At 38.3% G+C, this 22,247-nt stretch overlaps 2 protein-coding genes across 5 annotated transcripts in view; one reads left to right on the top strand and one right to left on the bottom strand.

The window, feature by feature from the left end:
• CEP290 (centrosomal protein 290) overlaps positions 1 to 3,557 on the bottom strand; it is a 92,039-nt gene extending 88,482 nt beyond the window's left edge. Inside the window, exons 1-5 of the mRNA XM_055336664.1 lie at positions 3,527 to 3,557; positions 2,802 to 2,931; positions 2,575 to 2,652; positions 1,469 to 1,538; positions 1,150 to 1,196 (exon numbers count right to left, since the gene is read on the bottom strand). Of these exons, the coding sequence (XP_055192639.1) occupies positions 1,150 to 1,196; positions 1,469 to 1,538; positions 2,575 to 2,652; positions 2,802 to 2,903 (297 nt within the window). The 5' untranslated portion in view covers positions 2,904 to 2,931; positions 3,527 to 3,557. The remainder of the gene's footprint in view (positions 1 to 1,149; positions 1,197 to 1,468; positions 1,539 to 2,574; positions 2,653 to 2,801; positions 2,932 to 3,526) is intronic.
• Positions 3,558 to 3,838: 281 nt separating this feature from the next.
• Positions 3,839 to 22,247, top strand: part of TMTC3 (transmembrane O-mannosyltransferase targeting cadherins 3) — a 67,619-nt gene continuing 49,210 nt past the window's right edge. For 2 of the 4 annotated variants that reach the window (XR_008665922.1, XM_055336667.1), the window contains exons 1-2: positions 3,848 to 4,110; positions 18,871 to 19,087. Coding sequence is in view for 3 of the 4 variants with exons in the window: in XM_055336667.1 (XP_055192642.1) it covers positions 3,917 to 4,110; positions 18,871 to 19,087 (411 nt within the window). In the remaining variant the exon portion in view is untranslated. Of the gene's footprint in view, positions 4,111 to 4,322; positions 4,602 to 18,870; positions 19,088 to 22,247 lie in introns of all 4 variants that reach the window. The other 2 variants (XM_055336668.1, XM_055336665.1) reach the window with 2 other exon arrangements.

Here is a 22,247-nt window from a genome sequence, read left to right as displayed (position 1 = left end):
ACTTCACAGGAGCCTCTAATTCCTTGACCCCTTTCTAACCTCTCATTCATATCTTGATTTACCCATTCAGCTGAGATTTCATAATCATTATTTTAATCAACCACTTTCTTACCAATATCTCCCACTGTCCTATCCTTCCATTCTACTGTAGCTGTCCAAACACTAACAGAATCAATCTGATTTCATAATTTAGTAAGTATTTATTGAGAATGACTGATATTTTTCTAGAATACAGATATATTATAGGGAACAAAAAATAACTTATCCCAGTTCACAGTTAATAAATAAAAGAATCAGGATTTGAACTCAAACTGTCTGACTCCAGATCCCCTAATCTCCAGCTCATTCTCCACTGAGTACTTGAAATATTCCACAAGTATTTCAAGCTTAATTTTCCTTAAAATTTGATCACACGTCTTCCACTCTTATTTTTAGCAAATGGGCCTTCACTCCAACCGCTCAACTTCTAGGTACTAAACCTATAAACATAAAAGCTTCTGCACACATCCATTCTTCCCATTACAAAGGAAGGTCGGGATCCCAGAGTGGCTCAGTGGTTTAGTGCCTGCCTTTGGCCCGGGGGGCGTGTTCCTGGAGTCCTGGGATGAGTCCCACTTCCCGCTCCCCACAGGGCGCCTGCTTCTCCCTCTGCCTGTGTCTCTGCCTCTCTGTGTCTCCCATGAATAAATAAATAAAATCTTAAAAAAAAAAAAAAGAAGGTCTTTCCCCCTTTTAAAGGCTAATCCATTTGTATCACACCCCTTCCCACATTGTCAGGAATTTCAAAATCTTTGGTTTGTTAACAATACATTCATATTTGGCTCCTAATTTTCTCAAAAACTACTTGTACCAAATCCTTCCACCGGTATTCCTCAAATTCCCATGTTCCTCCACTTCAGTTCAGTTGCTAGGTGTACTTCTGTACACCTCTCTAGATTGTAAGCTTTGGGGGGGGTGACTGAATATTTTTATTTTGTTCACTATTGGATGTTCAATCCTAAGAACTTAAGGTACATGGTAAACATGTAAAACAACTAATTATGAACACAATGTCATTCTTGTGGTTTTTTTCCAGCCAATGATAAAAAATCGAAAACAGTAATTCAAAATAAACAACAGTTACCCCCTAGGTAATAGAAAAGAACTTACCTCCAGTTCATTTTCCAGTTTCATTACTTTAGTTTTTAATTGATTTTCTATTTTAAAAAAAAGTTTCAATTGGTCAGATTCATCTCAAAACAAACTTTTAAATAAATTTCAACAAAGTAATAAAATTATTTCTATAGACTCCATCATGATTATAATAAGTAACATAAGAAAAAAATGACTTTTATACCTCATCCAGGAAATATGAATGCTAGAAATTTCTTACAAAATAAACTGAGCATGTATATTTTATAGAGTATATTAAACAGAATCACAGAATCCCCCTACTTAACATTGTGATAAACTTTTCCAGGACATTTACCAAATTTTGCTTGTTCTTCTCCAGCCTTTTCAACTTCCTCCAAAGCTAGCTCAACCTCTTGAGCTTTCATCTAAACGTTAAAAAAGAAAGGTTATTTCAATATGCCTTTACATACGCACTGAAAATGAAAATGAGAACTTTGTTTCATTTGCTTTCCCAATATTTATTTGTCCTTCAGTGCCTGGGATATGGAGACTTTCAGTAAATATTTGTTGAATGAATAGATGATTTTCTTAAGGACATAATTCCTAGATTCCTAACAGCTTGAAGTATATTGATTACTCTTTTCTCCCTCAAGTCTTATATCCAGTACTGTAACTTTGCCCTTTGTAATGTTTTCTGCTATGTTTCACTATTCCATTTGCCATTATTCTAGCCCATAATCTTATGTCTAACCTTCTTCACCATGTTATCTCTAAATAGCTTCAATTCCCTTCACTTAGTCCTATTAATATACCTAGTTGAAGCCTTCCTAAGGCATACTTTTGCACTTATCAATTAGGCTCAAAAACCTCTCATGGCTCCTCATTGCTGATAGCAACATAAAATACACCTGTAATACCCTTGACGGCCTACTGCTAACTATAACCAACATTAGTTTCCTCTACAACCTACTATAAACTTTCTGCACCTGTCTCAACTGTAAAAAATAAGCACATTTTCTAGTCCCAGGTTTTACTTGTGATGTCCAGCTGCAGAAGCTTTTTAACATTTGCCACTGCTTTCTACTTACCGAAAATTGCTCATCACTCTTTGCCCTTTATGAGGCCTTCTCTCACCTAAATCTCTTCCTCTCCTAACAAACGCCTTACAAGTCATTCACATTTTTCATTCTGACTTCAGGATTATGTTAACATAATCACAAATGAGTTGCTTATGTTATTTTTAAACATACCCATTCTGTTTCCCTTATGCATTCTTTTAGGAACTTTGGAGCAGAAACGAGCAATGCTTTGCACACTAAAATTCTCAACCCATATTTGAAAGAGATCTCATTTTTGAGTGATTTTGATATTACAAAGTACCTTCATAACAATTAACTTATTTAAGAGCTCCTTAAATGTCCTCTAATAGTCAAACATTGTTAAAACCTACTGCATACAAACCTTCATTAGTGATTGAGTAATTCTGAAAAGGTGTATCACATTTTCTTGACTTTCAGTTTTTAGCTCACTTATTTCCACCTAAGTAAAGAGAAAAGCATCTATTTTATGTTTTATAACCCTTAGTCAAAATGTAAAAACTCTTCTATTTGTAACATGCATTGATCTCGGGACAACTTGGATTAATCACAGTTGTATGTAGATAGATGCACTGTTTATAAATTAAGCACCTTGGATAAGGAAACCAGTAAATTATCTGCCAACTCTTCTTGACGAGGCAGGTCATCTGGATCAACTTTTATTATTTCTTTCCAGTTTATATTAGGTGGCATCTTGAAATCTTTCACTGCGCTTTACCTTCTGGAACAAGACAGGTGGGTGTTAGCATTTTCAAGATAAACAGCATTACTATTTTTATAGATTATATCATTTTAACTCTCCGTGGTGTTAGCAAGGAGGTATGGCTCCCTAATTGCATAAGAGATAAGTGGGCATAATAGCATCGATCAAAACTATGACAGCTGGCACAAATCAACAGATACTGCACCGCCTGTAAACTAGGAGTGATTTCTTCTGAAACTAACCTAGGGCAGAACTAAGATTCTGAATCCCCTCCTCCACGCCCCCTTACCACCAAGGCGCGCGAACATCTAGTGGTGCCAAAACGAGGGGGGTGCTTGGAAGGCTGAAAATGAATCCTGATTCGGAGAAGCAAGAACAGGAGCGGTTTAAAAATAATAATAATAATAAAAGCAGTGCAGAAATAAACGACTGCAATGAGCGCAGCTAGGCCAGGGAAAGCAGGGCTGCAGCTAGAAGAAGGCAGATGGGTTGCAGACCAGGCTAAGCAGTGGGGAAGCTAGGCTGTTACCTACGGGCCCTGAGGCTTAAAGAACCTGCTTGGGAAGAAACTGGCTGCTCCTGCTCATCAAGATCCACTCCAAGATCCACCCACCGAACCGAGCCTGGCAATCAGCAGCGGCCCCCGATCTGCCCCCCGGGTCGAGCCTGGCCCCGCCGCCACGCCCCACCGCTCCCCGGCGCCGTTCCACCGGGACTCTGATCCCGCCAACTGGTGCAGCGTAAGCCAGAGCGGCGGCGGCTGCTAGGCGACACCATTCCCCACCCCGCGAAGGACGGCGCAAGGCCCCGGATGCGAGGGGAGCCTACATTTCACGACCTTGAGTGATGCTTTGCGTTTAGATCCTCCTGCGGGACCCCTTGGACTCTGTGTGAAAGACGGGAGAAGGCGATGGCAAAAGGACTCCAAATCCCAGGATGCAGTTCTGCTCGGAAGCTCGTGCATGCTGGGAACTGAAGTCTAGGGAGGTAGGCTGTTCCCGGCATGCAATGCGGGAGGCTGCGACCGCGCCGGGGTAGCGGGGGAACGAGCCAGAGGCGGGAGGCGCGGTGGCTGAGGCGCGTCTGCGCCGGTGACCTGAATGAGGTAGACCATGACTGTGCCTTCGGTGGCGTCACCAGCCGGGCCGCTTTTCCCGGGATTTCCCTAAGCCGCCTCCTGGTTGGACGCGCTTCCAGGTGAGGTCGGGCCGCGCGGGTCAGCGGCGGGGGAGGCGTGGAGGGGAGCGGTCCCCGCTTAAGGAAGCGCGCGCGGTCGGGGCGGAAGGACTCGGTCCAGGTCTGAAGGGCCGAGGGGGGCAGACCCCTTCTCCTGAGGCGTTTGCGGACGTCCCCCGGGCGGTGCCCTCTGCAGGAAGAAAAAAGAAAGTTTGAGTTTTCTTTGCTTTCAGGATCTACTCTGTGCGGTGGAGTCGGGGCCGCGCGGCCGGGGTCATGGCTTCGTGGGGAGTGAAGAACTGAGGACACGGTCTCCTCTGCCCGCCTCACCTGTCGCACCGTAGCCTTTGCTGGGGGCGGAGGTGGGGGCGGGTGTCGAGGGGTGAAGCGCTCCAGGGAGGAGTGTTGAGGACTCGTGCAGCCTGATCCCGACGCTGGGGTGCAGGGAGGAGCGGCCGCAGCCCTCACCTGCCTCAGCCTGTCACTTGCTTGACCAGCGACGATGCCCACAGGTGAAAGCGCTCCTCAGGTGTTCACAGTTCCTTTGGGCAGGTGTTGCTCATCCCACTGCGCTTAGTTCTTCTGGCTACTCCAGAACTCTATTAGGCTGTAGACTTGAAATCTTTTTTTTTTTAAGATTTTTTTATTTATTCATGAGAGACACAGAGAGAGGCAGAGACAGAAGCAGGCTCCATGCAGGGAGCCCGATGTGGGACTCGGTCCCGGGACGGTGAGATCACACCCTGAGCCAAAGACGGGTGCTCAACCGCCGAGCCACCTAGGCGTCCCTGTAGACTTGAAATCTAAATGACATTCCCAATTGTTTGGGACCAGTGCCTCATATTTATCTTTTTTTTTTTTTTTTTTTTAGGAATTTTTTCTTAACTATAACTTTTTTTTTTTTTAAAGATTTTATGTATTTATTCATGAGAGACACACGGAGAGAGAGGCAGAGACACAGGCAGAGGGAGAAGCAGGCTCCTCACGGGGAGCCCGACGTGGGACTCTGTCCAAGGACCGGGCCGGGGATCGCGGCCTGAGCCGAAGGCAGGCGCTCAAGCGCTGAGCGGCCCAGGCGTCCCTCTTAACCGTAATTGATACCAAATTTCCTTCTGAAAATACATAGATTCATTTTCAAACCACGTGTTTGGGTGGAAATAGCCAAGGAGAAAATAAAAACAGATATGATTTCCCCAGATATGTTTTAAAGACGTTCATCAGATTTGTAGGAATGATAATCTTGTTGTATTCTTTACTGAGATTATATGCCACGTACTGTTTTTTTTTTTTTTTTTAAACCATGCTGTTATTGCATCCCCCTTATGTAGAAGTTTATAGCTTTTGACCAGTTGGTTCTTTGTTTCTATGAGTTCGATTTTGTTTTTTTTGTTGTTGTTGCTGTTTTGGGGGTTTGTTTTTTTAGATTCCACATGTGTGATCCATACAGTATTTGTCTTTTTCTGTCTGACTTATTGCACTTAGCGTAATGCTATCAAGGTCCGTGTCTTCCCAAATGGCAAGATTTCATTCTTTTAATGGCTAAAAAATATTCCACTGTATATATCGCATTTTCTTTATTCATCTGTCAGTGGCCACATAACTTATTTCCATGTCTTGACTATTGTAAATAATTACGCAATGAAATGGATATGGGAGAGCAGATACCTTATCCACATAGTGATTTCATTTCCTTAGGATATATACCCAGAAATAGAATTGCTGGATAATATGGTAGTTTGGGTTTTGTTTTATTTTATTTTATTTATTTATTTTTATCTTTTTTTTTTTTTTTTTTTTTTTTTTTTTGTAGTTCAGTTTTTAATTTTGAGTAACCTCCGTACTGTTTTCCATAGTGGCTAAACTAGTTTACATTCCCACCAACAATGCACAAGGGTTCTCTTTTCTCCACATCCTCGCTATCCCTTATTATCACTTGTCCTTTTTTTTAACATTTTTTTTTTTAAGATTTTATGTATTTATTCATGAGAGAGACACAGAAAAAGAGAGAGGCAGAGACACAGGAAGAGGGAGGAGCAGGCTCCATGCAGGGAACCCAATGTGGGACTTGATCCTGGCTGAAGATGGCTAAACCGCTGAGCCACCTGGGCTGCCCTGTCACTTGTCTTTTTGATGACAGTAAACTGTCAGGTGTGTGGTAATAACTCATGGTTTTGATTTGCATTTCCCTGATGATTCGTAATGTTGAGTGCCTTTTCATGTATCTGTTGGCCATTTTTATGTCTTTGGAAGAAGTTCCTCTGCCTGTTTTTAAATCAGGTTGTTTACTTTTTTGTTGTTGTATGAGTTCCCTATGTATTTGGATTTTAACCCCTTATATATGATTTGCAGATATTTTCTCCCATTCTGTAGGTTGGCTTTTCATTTTGATGATGACTTCCCATGCTATGCAGAAGCTTTTTAACATAGTACCACCTGTTTATTTTTGCTGTTTGCATTTGCTTTTGGTTCCAAATCCAAAAAAAAAAAAAAATCATTGTCAGGGTCAATGTCAAGGAGCATGTGGCTCTCCAGTTTTCCCAACACCATTTATTGGACTCTCCTTTCTTCAATTGTATATTCTTGGTACTTTGTTTATTTCTAGGCTATTTTGTTCTATTAACCCGTGTTGCCGTACTCTTATGATTACTATAACTTTGTCACTCTCACTTAATCTTCCTAACAGTCCAATGAAGTAGGTGCCTATATTGTCCTCATTTTCCAACCAAGTTGAAAAACTGAGGCTTGGGAATCCGTGGGTGGCTCAGAGGTTTAGCACCTGCCTTTGGCCCAGGGTATGATCCTGGAGACCTGGATCGAGTCCCAGGTCGGGCTTCCTGCATAGAGCCTGCTTCTTCCTCTGCCTGTGTCTCTGCCTCTCTCTCTTTCATGAATAAATAAATAAAATCTTAAAAAAAAAAAAAAGAAAAGAAAAACTGAGGCTTGGAGAGCTTAATTAAGTTCCATGCTAAAAATTAATTGGTGTGATTGACCATGGATTTTTCTGGCTGGAGGACTTTCTCTTAAATGCCATACTGCCTCCTCAGGCATGCTGGGAACCAGTATCTGTGAAAGGCTTGTTCTTCAGTCTTGCTGTCTATAGTAAATATTATATTCTAATGATGTAACTGTTTACTCAGGAATTTTAATTACATATTTTTCATGTTCAGTTTTTAATTCATAAAATAGCAAGGGAAGGAAGAGATAAGATTTAATTTCTCTTAGGTGAGTCATATGCTAAAAACTGCATGTGTATTTTCATTGTGACTGTTTTTACCGCAGCACCTTGTTTTCCTTGTTTTTCCTTCATTATAGCTGTTCTGTGTGTTCATTCATTAGTTTTGTTTTGTCTGTATTGGCCTTTATTACTCTTCCCCTCCTCTTGTTCACATTTATATTCCCAGCAATTTAAGGTACCTGGTCTAATGATAAACTTTATTTTCATTTTTCAGAAGTGAAAACAGATTCAAAGAAGCTAAGTAATATCCTATTAATTAACGAATCTAAGATTATAACCCAGATCTCAGTTACAACCCTGACTAAATGTAAAATCTTGCTTAAATCTCATTCTTTTACTCATTCTAACAGTATTTTTTGAGCTTGTACACTGTGGTAGTGTTGGCTCCTAACCTCCTTGGGAGCTTCTCAGGTATAATCTGAAACTGGCTTCTGAATACAGAGGGCAGAGAGACCAAAGAAAGGGGAAGGCCACTCCAGCTTGGTAGGCAGCAGTTTCACTAAGCAAAGGAGACTTTCCTACAAAGCTTGTCTTGGGCACCAGAAAGACTAATGGATCCCTGCACCCACCCACCAAATCTTAAAAGCTTATATAGAGAGAGGCCTTAACTGGGTTCAGTCAAGTGTACTGTGCAGGTGTTCTTACCACCATATCATTATCTCAAGGCTAAGTCCTTGCATCAGCCTTGGGGAGCAGGAAGAGCAAACAGAACCACATTCCAAGGGGAGGGGATAAGGAGACATGAATCACCTGGGTCCAGTTTATAGATCAACTGGCAGTTGCATCTTTCTAGTGACTTTCCCCAACAGATAGGAATGAAGGAATGGAATAGGAAACAAGTTTGCTGAGGTCTAGGTCCTGATGCATTGTGGGAAGTTTGTATCTGTCAATCAAGAAATTTAACCCAAATTCTAGTTTAATTGCTCACTATATAATTTTAAGGAAAATTGCTAACACTGTTGTTTTTCATCAGATTTTCTACATCAGTTTTCACCAAGAAAAGAGATGTATGTGATAATTTTATAAATGGCCTTATTAAAGAAATACTTGCCTGGACTTACTTGCTTTCTTCTCTCTGGTTTTATGAGCAGATTTATCTGATCAAAATCATTTCACAGGAATCTTAGATTCCTTTTATAATTGCTACTTCTATTCCCTCTATCAATCAACTTATTTAGATATTACTTCCATTCCCTTTTTTGCTGCCTTATCAAGAAAATGGTAGTTTATTTTTCGGGCATTTATAATAAAGCATGGCCATGAGAAATTTAGCATCCACTGTGTATAACAAATGTTTTGTCTGTTCTCCTCGAGAGGACTCAGTGTGCAGCAAGCAAACACTTGTCTTTTGTGGTTTCAAGAGTAGAATTCAGTGATTCATCACTTACATACATGAGACTCGAAAGATTAGGAGGAATCATTGTGAATGCAGACTTTAAAATAGTCATAAAATATAGATTATTCTTTGGCATAATAGCCACTGGGTGGCTCAGTTGGTTGGATGTCTGCCTTCAGCCTGGGTTCTGATCTCAGGGCCCTGGGATTGAGCCCTGCATTGAGCTCCTTGCTCAGTGGGAAGTCTGCTTTTCCCTCTCCCCTCTGCTCATGCTGTCTCTCTCTCTCAAAATAATAAAATCTTGAAAAATATATACACATATGGATAAGTCTTATTAAGGAAGATAAATATCATTAAATTATTGAATAGAGAGAACTTTACCATCCGGGCTCAATAGTTTCAGATTCATATAAAATTTTCCTATAGGTTTATTTTTTCCATAACCGTACTGTTGGACTTTTAGAAAAAGGGGTATATAGTACAATTTTGGCAAAGTGTATGAAGTTTTATCTCTATAATATAGTTCATAAGTGGTCTTCCATTGCAGTTGGGTTGTTTGCACATATGTAGTGGCATCACATTGTTGTAAGTAAACAGGAATCCATCCCATTCACTCAGACTATGTGCATCTGTGTGAATGTTTACGTGCCTAAAAGAAGTGCTAGCATTTGCCTTAGTCTGTTCCTATTGCTCTAACAGAATACCCTTTATTGGGTGGTTTATAAACAACAGGAATTTATATCTCACAGTTCTGGAAGCTGGAAAGTACCAAGATCAAGGCATGAGTATATTCATTGTCTCATGAGGGCCCACTTCCTGGTTCACAAATGGTGTCTATTTACTGTGTCCTCACATGGCAGAAGGGCCAAGAGATCTCTCACAGGCATATTTTATAAGGGCACTAATCTCATTTGTGAGGTCTGCCTCCCCATCATCTAATCGTCTCCCAAAAAGCTCCACCTCCAAGTATCATCCCAGTGAGCATTAGTGTTTAACATGAATTTTAGGAGGACACAAATATCCACTCTATTACCATTCCCCACAGCTAACATTTAATTCTGATGTGGTGCATTGTCATACTAAAAGCCCCCAGTGAATCATCCCTCCCTCTATCTATGCCTTTATGTAACCCTCTCCCTTAAACTCTATCCTTGCGAGTAGTTCTTTTGGACAGAACCTAACATGACTCCACAGGTGAGCTCATGACATGCATGGGGACTACTAGCTCTCATTCCCTTTCTCTTGTGATATGCTCCCTTGGAGATTGTCCAAAAATTCTATGATCTTGGCCCTTTATAACCTCTCTCACATTGACTCTGGATTTACCTTTCTTGACTGAAAGAATACATACACACACACACGTGTGTGTATATATATATGTGCATTAAGCAGAGACTTGAAAAGTTTGTGCATTGGAACTTACCCCCATGCTCTCCTGAGATCACTATTTACAGAAGTTTAGGCTAACCAACTAAACGATATGACCATATGTAGCAGAACCTAGCTTTCTAACCTAAGACCCCTACCTTGTATTTTATTTTTCAAATTTTTATTTAAATTCTAGTTAGCACACAGTGCAATGTTGGTTTCAAGGGAAGAATTCAGTGATTCATCACTTACAACACCCAGTGCTCATCATATCAAGTGCTGTCTTTAATACCCATCACCCATCTAGTCCATTTCTCATCCATCTCCCTTCATCAATTCTGTTCTCTATCTTTAAGAGTCTTTATAGTTTGCTTCCCTCTTTTTCCCCCTTCCCATATGTTCATCGGTTTTGTTTCTTAAATTCCACAAATGAGTGAAATCCTATGATAATTGTCTTTCTCTGACTGACTTCTTTCACTTACCATAATACACTTTATCGCCATCCATGTAGTTGTAAATGGCAAGATTTCCTTCTTTTAATGGTTAAATAATATTCCATTGTGTATATATACCATGTCTTTATTCATTCATTGATCATTAAACATTTGGGCTCTTCCATGCTTTGGCTATTGTTGATAATGGTACTGTGAACATCAGAGTGTATATACCCCCTCAAATCTGGACTTTTTTTTTTTAAGATTTTTTAAATTTATTTATTCATGAGAGACAGAGAGTGGCAGAGACATAGGCAGAGGGAGAAGCAGGCTGCCTTGGGGGGGGGATTGATGTGGAACTCAATTCCAGGACCCCAGGATCACGACCTGAACCAAAGGTGGATGCTCCACTGCCCCCCAGTTTCCCCCAAAATCTGTATTTTTGTATTCTTTGGGTAAATACCTAGTAGTGCAATTGCTAAATCATGGGGTAGTTCTATTTTAAAATTTTTGAGGAACCCCCATACAGTTTTCCACAGTGGCTGCACCATTTTGCATTCCCGATAACCGTGTAAGAGGGTTCTCCTTTCTCCACATTCTTTCCAACAACTGTTGTTTCCTGTGTTGTTAATTTTAGCTATCCATTCTGACAGGTATGAGGTGGTATCTCCTCATGGTTCTTGGTGTTTTTAGGATTTTTATTTATTCATGAAAAACACAGAGAGGCAGAGACACAGGCAGAGGGAGAAGCAGGTTCCATGCAGGGAACCTGATGTGGGACTTGATCCCTGGACTCCAAGGTCACGCCCTGGGTCACGCCCTGGGCCAAAAGCAGGCACTAAACTGCTGAGCCACCCAGGAATCCCCCTCAAGATTGTTTAGATTTGTATTTCCCTGATGATAAGCCATGTTGAGCATCTTTTTATGTATCTATTTGCCACCTGGATATCTTCTTTGGAAAAATGTCTATTCATGTCTTCTGCCCATTTCTTAACTGGATTATTTGTTTCTCGGGTGTTGAGTTTGATAAATTCTTTATGGATTTTGGTTACTAACCCCTTATTAGTTATGTCCTTTGTAAATATTTTCTCCCGATCCGTAGGCTGCCTTTTAGTTTTGTTGGTTGTTTCTTTCACTGTGCAGAAGCCTTTTTTGATGAAGTCCCAGTAGTTCATTTTTGCTTTTGTTTCCCTTGCCTCCAGAGATGTGTCTAGTAAGTTGCTACAGGCAAGGTCAAAGAAGTTGCTGCCTGTGTTCTCTAGGATTTTGATGGTGTCCTGTCTCACATGTAGGTCTTTTTCCATTTTGAAATTTATTTTTGTGTACAGTTTAAGAAAGTGGTCCAGTTTCATTCTTCTGCATGTTGCTGTCCACGTTTCCCAACACCATTTGTTGAAGAGTCTGTCTTTTTTCCGTTGGATATTCTTGCCTGCTTTGCCAAATATTAGTTGACCATATAGTTGTGGGCCCATTTCTGGGCTATGTGTCTTTTTGGGTGCCAGTACCATAATGTCTTGATGGTTACAGCTTTGTAATATAAATTGAAGTACGCAATGGTGGTGCTTCCAGCTTTTTCTTTTCAAGATTGCTTTTGCTATTCAAGGTCTTCTGTGGTTCCATACAAATTTTAGGATTGTTTGTTCTAGCTCAGTGAAAAGGCTGGTGGTATTTTGATAGGGATTGCATTAAATTTGTAGATTACTTTGGGTGGTATAGACATTTTAACGATGTTCATTCTTCCAGTCCATGATCATGGAATGCTTTTCCATTTCTTTTTTTTTTTTTTTAAGATTTTATTAATTTATTCATGAGAGACACAGAGAGGCAGAGGGAGAAGCAGGCTCCATACAGGGAGCCCCATGTGGGGCTCGATCCCAGGTTTCCAGGATCACGCCCTGGGCCAAAGGCAGGCACTAAACCGCTGAGCCACCCAGGGATTCCCCATTTCTTTGTGTACTCTTCCGGTTCTTTCATCAGTATAGTTTTCAGAGCACGGATCATGTACCACTTCGGTTAGGTTAATTGCTGGGTATCTTATGGTTTTTGGTACAATTGCAAATGGGATCAATTCCTTGATTTCTCCTTCTGATTCTTCATAATAGAATGGTATATAGAAATGCAACAAACTTGTGTATGTTGACTTTATATCTTGCAACTTTGCTTCATGTATTAGCTCTAGCAAATTTTGGTGGAGTCTTTAAGGTTTTCTATGTAGAGTATCATGTTGTCTGTAAATAGTGAAAGTTTGACTTCTTCCTTGCTGATTTGGATGCCAACTTTTTAAGTTGTCTGATTACTGAGTCTAGAACTTCCGGTACTACATTAAATAACAATGGTGAGGGTGGACACCACTGTCTTTTTCCTGACCTTAGAAGAAAAGGTCTCATTTTTTTTCCCCATCAAGAATGATTTTAGCTGTAGGTCTTTCATATATCGCCTTTATGATGTTGAGGTATGTTCCCTCTACTACTTTATTGAGGGTTTTTATCAAGAATTGATGTTGTATTTTGTCAAATGTTTTTTTCTAAATCTATCAAAAGGATCATATAGTTCTTATCCTTTCTTTTATTAATGTGGTGTATCACGTTGATTTGCAAATATTAAAACAGCCCTGCAGTCCAAGAATAAATCCCACTCAATTGCGGTAAATAATTCATTTAATGTACTATTGTGTTCAATTTGCTAGTATCTTGTTGAGATTTTTGCATCCATGCTCACCAGGGATATTAGCCAGAATTCTCCTTTTTAGTGGAGACTTCTGCCTTTGGAATATCCAGCCTTAATTAAGCAGGAGAACTATAAGCACAAAAGGAACCCCAGGCACAACAACCAGTAGAAGAAATATATGTGCATATTTACATGTATATGTGTATATGCATTTTATATGTATATGTGTATACACATACTCGTGCATATGTATCAAAGATATTTATGTTAAGTAATGGACTTACAGAATAAATGGGGCTGGTAAACTAAAGTTTGTAGATGTAGAGTTGACTGGAAAAGTAGAAACTCTCTAGCAGGATCTGATGTTGAAATCTTGAGGTAGACATTCTTAGAGAAACTTCAGTTTTGCTCTGAAGGCAATTCAGCTGATTAGATGAGGTCCATCTACATTATAGAATATAATCTCCTTTCCTTAAAGTCATCAGATGTAAACGTTAACCACTTTAACAAAATGCCTTCATAACAACACCTTGATTAGTGTTTGAATACTACTATTGCCTAGCTAAGTTGACATATAAAAATAACCCTAACAGTAGTCATCATGACTAGTAAACATTTTACAGTGCCATCTACACGATGATTAGCACTTCGTTGGTAAACCTACTTGATGCTTCTTAAACCATCATGCATACCAAGTTTATAAAAGGCCAAGATAATAGAATTTTAAAAGATAACCCAAGGGAGCTTTATAATGAAACAAAGTGAGCAAGCTAGTTTTAGGGCATGCTTGTGAGCTCAATTGTGGTTCTGCCCCCAGAAGCTACTTGTGGGAGTAGAAGATGGGAGTAGAGTGGTAGTTGTAAGTGGATCTCAGCAAAGAAAAGCTGGATATTCCCAGTTTCCAAGGAGGGATTAAGATCTTCCTTCTAATGAAGGAAGATGAAATAGAAATAAAGGGAACTTGAGATGATGATTTCCAGGAATGTGGGATTTTGTCCCCAAAGAACCCTCAAACTAACAGGAGTCTCCTATTTGATAATGGTTAATTAAGCATTTTTATGTTCTTTCTCCATTCTGCTTTAATGCTTTAGTGTTCAAAAACCTTAACAAGAATGTAAGGCACTATCATCTCTAAAGAAAGACAAGGGTAGAACTCCCATTCCATGGCAAGAGGCTTCTTACTTGCAGTGAGCCAGACTTTGGAACAGAGGATAATCCCCAAAGTTAAATCAGGTTGAGACTTTTGATTATTATGTTGGAATTGAGCCTTTCAATTAGTGAATGAAACTGCATTACAACTGAACGTGACTATATAACTCTTCATTATGTAACTATATTTAGAAATCCTGGGAACTGTCCAAGTTTCTTAAAGTAACATTTTATAACCTTATGTTTTTTAAGCCTTTAAATTCAATCTAAAAATCTTATGTTATAAACTTTTTAATAACAACTCAAATTGAAAAAGACTAAATGCTTTAGTCAGCTACATTTAAAACTTGGGCAGGGCACCTAGCTGGTACAGTTGGTTCAACATCTGACTCTTGGTTTCCACTCAGGTTGTGATCAGGGTCGTGGGATCAAGCCCAGTGTTGGGCTCTGCATTTAACATGGATTCTACTTGGGATTCATTCTCTCTCTTGCTCTACCCCTCCGCCTATCCCTTGCACATGCACACACGTTCTCTTTCTCTAAAATAAATAAACTTAAAAAACTTGTTTAAATTCACTTAATTTAAAATTGTATTTATAATTTTAATATATTCATCTTTATTCCAGGACTTCAGATACCTGACTTAAAAAATAAAACTTTCTCAATACTTAAAAAATTTGTATAAACTTATTAAACTTAAAACTAGCAAATCCCAAGTCCTTAGAAAAATTCCAATAATATTTGTAAACTGAGATGCCTTGGTGGCTCAGTGGTGGAACATCTGCATTCAGCTCAGGCCATGCATGATCCTGGAGTCCCACATTGGGCTCCCTGCGTGGAGCCTGCTTCTCTCTCTTCCTTTGTCTGCCTCTCTCTGTGTGTCTATCATGAATAAATAAATTTTTTTTAAAAAATCGTTAAAAAAATTTGTAAACTTGGCTAAATTATTCGATTTTTCAACTAAAAAGCCTGAGTCCACAAATTGCATGGTTAATAATTTATGTATATTATACATATTATCGTATCATGTAAAATTGTATTTTAAATTATAGTTTTGAAGCTAATATACCAAGAGTCTACAGTGTATCAGATTCTCTTAAACATTATTACTATAATAAATATATGTTATTCCCAAATATAACTTTGAAGTAGTAAAACCACAGTTTTAATTTACTCCTTTTTTCCTCAATTAATTTTAATTTTTCCTGTGGTGAGAACATTTAAGCAAATAGTTTGAAAAACAGTAGTTTGGTATAAGAACCTCAAGTGTCCCCAGATCAGGGACCTGAGATTATTTATGGGAGAGAAGTTTCTGACCCACTTGATTTTCACCTACCCAGTTGTGGATATCTTGAGTTGTTTTGTTTTTCTAAATTACAGTTATACACAATGTGAAAGTAAAGTGCTTCTTACACATTTCGATACTCTATTTATATCTTACTCTATTTATATCTTCTTCGGAGTTGCTCAAGAACCTTCTGACCTGTTCTAGAGTGAACTGGCTGGTGGCCCTGCTTGCAAAGTTCTCATTCTGGGTATTTCTTTTGTTGCTATCTTGCATTGGATCCCATTTCCTGGTTTCCCTCTTTCTGTTTCCTAGTATACTGTCTGATTTTATTGGAATATGTCTTCTGTTAGTTTCCTGAGACAAGGAGACATCGAATGTAAAGTTTTTGAGATCTTGAATGTTTAAGATAGTTTTATTCAACTTCTGAGTTGGGAAATTTGTGTTTGTTAATATCACATTTTAGTTTGGAAATTATTATCCCTCAAGAATTTGAAGCATTACTCCCCTTTTTTGCTAGTCTTCTTACCCCCCTCCAACCCCCCAGCTTCCAATGTTAGGGAAAAAAAAAAGTTTGTTTGATTTACTAATCTTTGATATGAAACTGGCTTATTTTTTTTCTGGAAGCTTTTTTTTTAATTTTTTTTGTTTGTTTTATTTATTTATGATAGGCACACAGTGAGAGAGAGAGAGGCAGAGACACAGGCAGAGGGAGAAGCAGGCTCCATACACCGGGAGCCCGATGTGGGATTCGATCCCGGGTCTCCAGGATCGCGCCCTGGGCCAAAGGCAGGCGCCAAACCGCTGCGCCACCCAGGGATCCCTCTGAAAGCTTTTAGAGGCCTCTTTTTGTTTGTTTCCAGGATTGTAAAATTTTACAAGATTCTGTGCCCAGTTGGTAAAAGAAAGCTGGAGGGTCTCAGGGCATACTTCTAGTTCACTCTCATCTTTAGTTTGTTCTCACTTGTGTCCCCTATATCAGATACCCTGTGTTTCATGTATTTCAGATAGAAAGTCTCTGGTCTTCTGCCCTGCTATAGGAGAAAAGGTTACTTGCCTGTAACCAGTGAGAGAAGGGTCTAAATTTTAACAACTCCATCTATTCATACCCAAATTCTTGAGTTTATCGTCACCAGTTTTGAGATTGATGCTGGCAGCGATCTAAGAACTTTTTAGCTTTCTCCCCTTAAGCTTAAGATTCTCTTTACTGAGCTCTGTTGAGTCACTTACTGAACTTCTGTTTTTCTGGCTTCCAAAATCCAGTGGTCTTTATCCTTGTGAATTTATACTTTTTTTTTTCTTTTTAATACCTTGTCATTTTAGTGTGTGATTGAGAAGGATGAGGTAAATGCCCATTCAGTCTCTCCAGTCTTTAAACAAGTGCTGTCAACTTTTTCTGGGATAAGGTACAAGTTCATACTCTTCATAGATGATAAATCATTTCTGGATTCAACATAAATGCTTAGATAATTTTTCTTTTACTTGAAAACTTGTATCCTTCAAAAGATACAGCTAATTTCCTTTTGTGATTTATAGGATTTAATTTTGCATTTCTTTACATAATCTAAGATTTTCCTATCTGATTCTAAAGGTACTTTAATACTTTCTTATAGGCATATGTGTATCCTTATATAGATCTTATATCTGATTTTAAATCTCTCTCTCTGTCCTCCCTACTGTATTCTTCCTCTCTGATTTAACAAGAACTCCTATAGATATATATCAGGTCTTACATCTTCTGGCTCTGTAAGTAATGTATTAGTTTCTTCTTGCTGCTATAACCACAAACATAGTTACTTAAAGTAAAACAAATTTATTATTTTATAATTATCGAGGTGCAAAATTAGATTTCCCTAGACTAAAATTGAGAATGAGTAGGACTGTGGTCCCTTTAGAAGCTCTCATGAAGGATGTGCTGCTTTGCTTTTTCCAGCATTTGGAGACTGCCATCATTCCTTGCCTTGTAGCCCTAGACTGCCCTCACATCACTGATCTCTGCTTCCCTGACTCTCCTCCGCCTTTAACTCTAAGGTCTCTTTTCAGTGAATTGGCCCACCTAGATAATGGAGGATATAATCTCCTCATCTCAAAACCCTCAATCACAGCTTGTAATGTCTCTTTTGCCATGTAAAATTCAGGGAATTTGGATATGGAGAGTTTTTTGGGGGGGCATAATTTTGCCTTCTACAAGTGATAACCCTAAAATGATTCTACTGACACTACTCAAGCTAGAAAAATGTATCATTGGCTTGTTTTTCAAGAGTACCCTCTAACCTTATTTTTATTATAAGGTTGATTTTTCAGTATTGTCCAGTTAGTACAATTCCTTCTACCATTCTCTTACTGAATCCTTTCTAAAGCAATGACTTAGTTATGAATTGTCATGTAGGAAGCCTATTCTATAGGTTAAAATCATTTGATGTAATGAGAAAAGCACTATAATTGAGGTCTGGGTTTTAAACTCATATGGCAAAGCAGATAACATAAATCAGTGTAGAAGACAGACTAAAGATAAATGGCTAGTACATACAGCTAGCTTAGGCTTAGAATGCCTTTAGACACATTTGAGACAGATATTTTTAAAAGCCTTTAACAAAACTGAAGGCTGCAGGCTACAAGTTTGGATGTCTGATTAGGTAATAGTTGATCTTCAGGTATATCAAGTACTAAAATACTTCATCTACCTTTCAGAAAATCCATGTTGTCTTTTCAAGTATTTGTTTTCTCACAAAAATTTACTTACCACTGTTCCCACAAAGATTTATTTACTGCTTCTGGAGTACACCATAGTAGTTTTTGAAAGTTTTCACATATATAGGGACACCTGGGTAGCTCAATGGTTGAGTGGCTGACTTTGGCTCAGGGTGTGATCCCGGAGTCCCGGGATTGAGTCCCACATGGGGCTTCCTACATGGAGCCTCCTTCTCCCTCTGCCTGTCTCTGCTTCTCTCTCTGTGAGTCTCATTAATAAATAAAATCTTTAAAAAACAAAGTTTTCATGTATATATACATATATATGTCCCTGAATAACTTGACCTGTGACAATTGATAGGGATTTCACTATCTAGTTAGCTAGAGAGGTAAGTCCAAAATTAAGTAGTGTGATAAAGGATTGTAATAGAGATATGAAATACATGAAGGAGCAATTGATTTTGCTTTAAGTTAGGAATTTGGAGAGGTGGTCAGCTAATGCTTTTTAGAAGTGGATGACATTTGAAGAATTCTCCAGGAGAAATAGTATTCACTAACTTATTTGAAAAAATAATGATGCTTATTTCATTTTATTTTCATGATTTTTTTCCCCTAGATTTTGTCCACAACTGCTTGTGGAAAAGATGGCTGATATTAACCTCAGAGAAATAACCTTAATAGTAGGTGTGGTTACTGCCTGCTACTGGAACAGCCTCTTTTGTGGTTTTGTTTTTGATGATGTTTCAGCAATATTGGATAATAAAGACCTGCATCCATCTACACCTTTAAAAACTTTATTTCAGAATGACTTCTGGGGAACCCCTATGTCTGAGGTAAATAGTTACTTTTGGCTTATGTGTATCTTAGATTTTAAAATATTCTGGCAGTTTATTAATTATCCTAATTCTTTTTTTTATCAGCATTGTCATCATAGATAGCACTTCTGAATTCGTTTCCCTAAAATGTATGTGTTAGATAGGAAGTAGAAGATGCAATTATTTTCCTTAAAGCAGTACATGATTCTTTTCTTGGTTGCGTACTTTCATTTAATTGTTTTAAAAACCATATATGTGTGTGGAAACCAAGTGTGTTAGAATAGCAATAAGTGTAAACAAATCTATTTCTTGGTATCTTTTTTTTTTTCATGATATAGGCAAAAGCAAGGGCTACTTATATATTTAACCATCTATAAACTTGTGATTTCAGTATAAATAGATTGGACTTTAAAGGTATTTAGTTTTTTCTGCAGAAAAATTTAAATTTGTAGCATATTTCTTAATAGTTATTTTAATTTTATACTGAGAATCCAAAAGTTTAGTTAATTTTTATGAGGATGTTTTTATTTTGCCAGTAAATTTATTTTGAAGGTCACTGTTAAACTGTTTGGGATTAAACCCTTGTCAGTTTGGGATCACATAGATTGGATCACACTGTCCTATTATATAATAACTGTATGAAATGGGTGAGAATATATCTTTTTAGGTGGCAAGATGTGTAAAGGATCTGATCCATAAAGGAATAAATACCTGGAAGATAAATAAATGAATTTATCTATAGTTCCTGGTGCATAATTGTTGAACCATAACATAATACTCTTCTAGTTTGTCAGCTGTCATTTGTGGTCCCTTTCTGCATTCTTTTTTTTTTTTTTTTTAGATTTATTTATTTATTCATGGGAGACAGAGAGAGAGGCAGAGACAGGCAGAGGGAGGAGCAGGCTCTCCGCAGGGAACCCAATGTGGGACTGGATCCCAGATCCTGGGATCACTCTGAGCCCAAGGCAAACGTCCAACCTGAGCTACCCAGGCGTCCCTGCATTCTTTAAATACAGAAGCTTCTCAAGGGTGGGGATGAAATCTATATTTTCTCTCCGCACAAGCACATAAGAAGTATTTTTTTCTTGTTAAATAAACAATTTATTTTCTTGTAATTTTCCTATTTTCAACTAATTCTAGCCTTTAAAAGAAGTAAATATTTGATAATGAGAAAAAATGTGATTCTATAATAAGGTACATTATCTTCTAGGCAATTTAATTCCTTCAACCCCTACACTTTATCCCCAGGGACTCTTAGAAATAATATGTCTATTTCCCCAATTTAAGCTAGTATCTGCTGTGAATTTAATCATGACATTGAGATTTTAAACTAAAAGATTAGCTGACCAGATTAAAGGTCTCATGAAAGTTATACCATTGTCAATGCTATGTTTTGTGACTTCCTCAGCTTACAGATTGAAAATTTTATTCAGAGCACCTATAAGTGGACACACTAAGTAAAATACTCAAAGTGAATGAACAAATCTGAGGTACAGTATATGGTGCCTAATATGCCTGTTTTCTGATGGGCATATTCTCTTCCTATAGGGAAATGTGCCATTAAGGAAAAATTATTCTGAATAGTATATAGATATTACAAGTTTTCTTGATAGCCCTGGAATTAGCACATTCAAAGATCTAATGGTTGACGTCATCAAGTAATGATAGCCTGGAAGCCTATCTGTGAGTGCCCAACCCTTCATAAGGATTTTTGTGCCAGTGCAAATCTTAAAGACACATTTTGGTCTTAAGACATACTCCTGAGCTGTATGAATACTGGCATGGTAGGAGATCTTTGAACTCCTCTGGGCCTCTTAGTGTTTAGAATATCTCTTTAGTAAGCCCATTCTTTAGATATGTAATATTGTTTTTGAATGATGGATGATAAGTCTAGCATTAGAATCTCCCCAGGTTGGGCAGCCTGGGTGGCTCAGCGGTTTAGCGCCGCCTTCAGTGCAGGGCGTGATCCTGGAGACCGGGGATCAAGTCCCATGTCAGGCTCCCTGCATGGAGCCTGCCTCTCTCTCTCTCTCTCTCTCTCTCTCTCTCTCTCTCTCTCTCTCTCTTTCTCTCTGTGTCATGAATACATAATTATGTATACATTATGTATCTGAATACATAAATACATGCATACATATTGCATAAATGTGAATAATTATGTAAATACATACCATATTTATTGTTATATGTTATGAATAAATACATAATTATGAATACATAAATCTTTTTTAAAAAAGAATCTGCCTGGGTTACTTAAAAAAATATTACTAAGGCTCTACTCAAATCTGTTACTTCTAGTTATCTCAGAATGGGGTGTGGGCATCAGTATTTTTGTCTTGTTCCTTTTCTGTGCGTTTGCTTTTTTATTGTTCTTGTGCGACTTAGGGAGGACAAGTAGAAGATTGTGCTTTTTCTCTTTTCTTAAATTACCCAAGTGATTCTCTGGTATAGCCGTGGTTGAGAACCACTGAGCTATAATGAGCCATCTCTTCTGGCATTTGGCCTTTGAAATATCTTTGCAAATATTCTATCTCACTGTGTTTTGCCACCCCTGTGTGGAGATTCGCATTAACAGAGAACTATTAGCTTATTCATTATATTCATGCTTATGTTTCTATTGCCGACTAATACTGTGGATAATTACGTTTTTTCTTTAATATACCTGAACTTTATAATCTGTATTGTTTTGTTTGTAATAGAACTAGCTATTTTACTATATTCTCACAGAGTAATCTACAGTTCTCTATTACCCTGATGATTATTTCTCACAGTGGAGTCTTAGATTACTAATTAATTGTGTGAATAATTAGTTATGGTAATAATCTATTTTTTAATTGGCCATTACCTGTGACTGTGTATCTAGTAGACCTAACAAAGCAAGTATATATATTGCAATTAAAAATAACCTATTCCTGCACTTTCAGACTTCATCCCTTCAACTGGCAAATGTGTCCCAGTGGAACTACAGTAACATTTCAGGCAATCAGAGGATTTCTAGAACCATTTTTCCCTTTTGGATACATATCATGTCAGCTCAGTATAGTGCCTTAAAAATTATTTTTTATGCCTGAGCTAAATCAAATTATGTACAGAAATTAAGCAGCAAAGAACATTTTAGGTAGACAACACTCATGGCATGTTTATTCAATACAGAGATATTAAAATGTTTCTGTTTTCA

Source organism: Nyctereutes procyonoides, unplaced genomic scaffold (genome assembly GCF_905146905.1).
Source record: "Nyctereutes procyonoides isolate TBG_1078 unplaced genomic scaffold, NYPRO_anot_genome, whole genome shotgun sequence".
NCBI classification, from domain to species: domain Eukaryota; kingdom Metazoa; phylum Chordata; class Mammalia; order Carnivora; family Canidae; genus Nyctereutes; species Nyctereutes procyonoides.
Note: the sequence above shows the minus strand (reverse complement) of the source record. Positions and strands in the feature narration are given on the sequence as shown.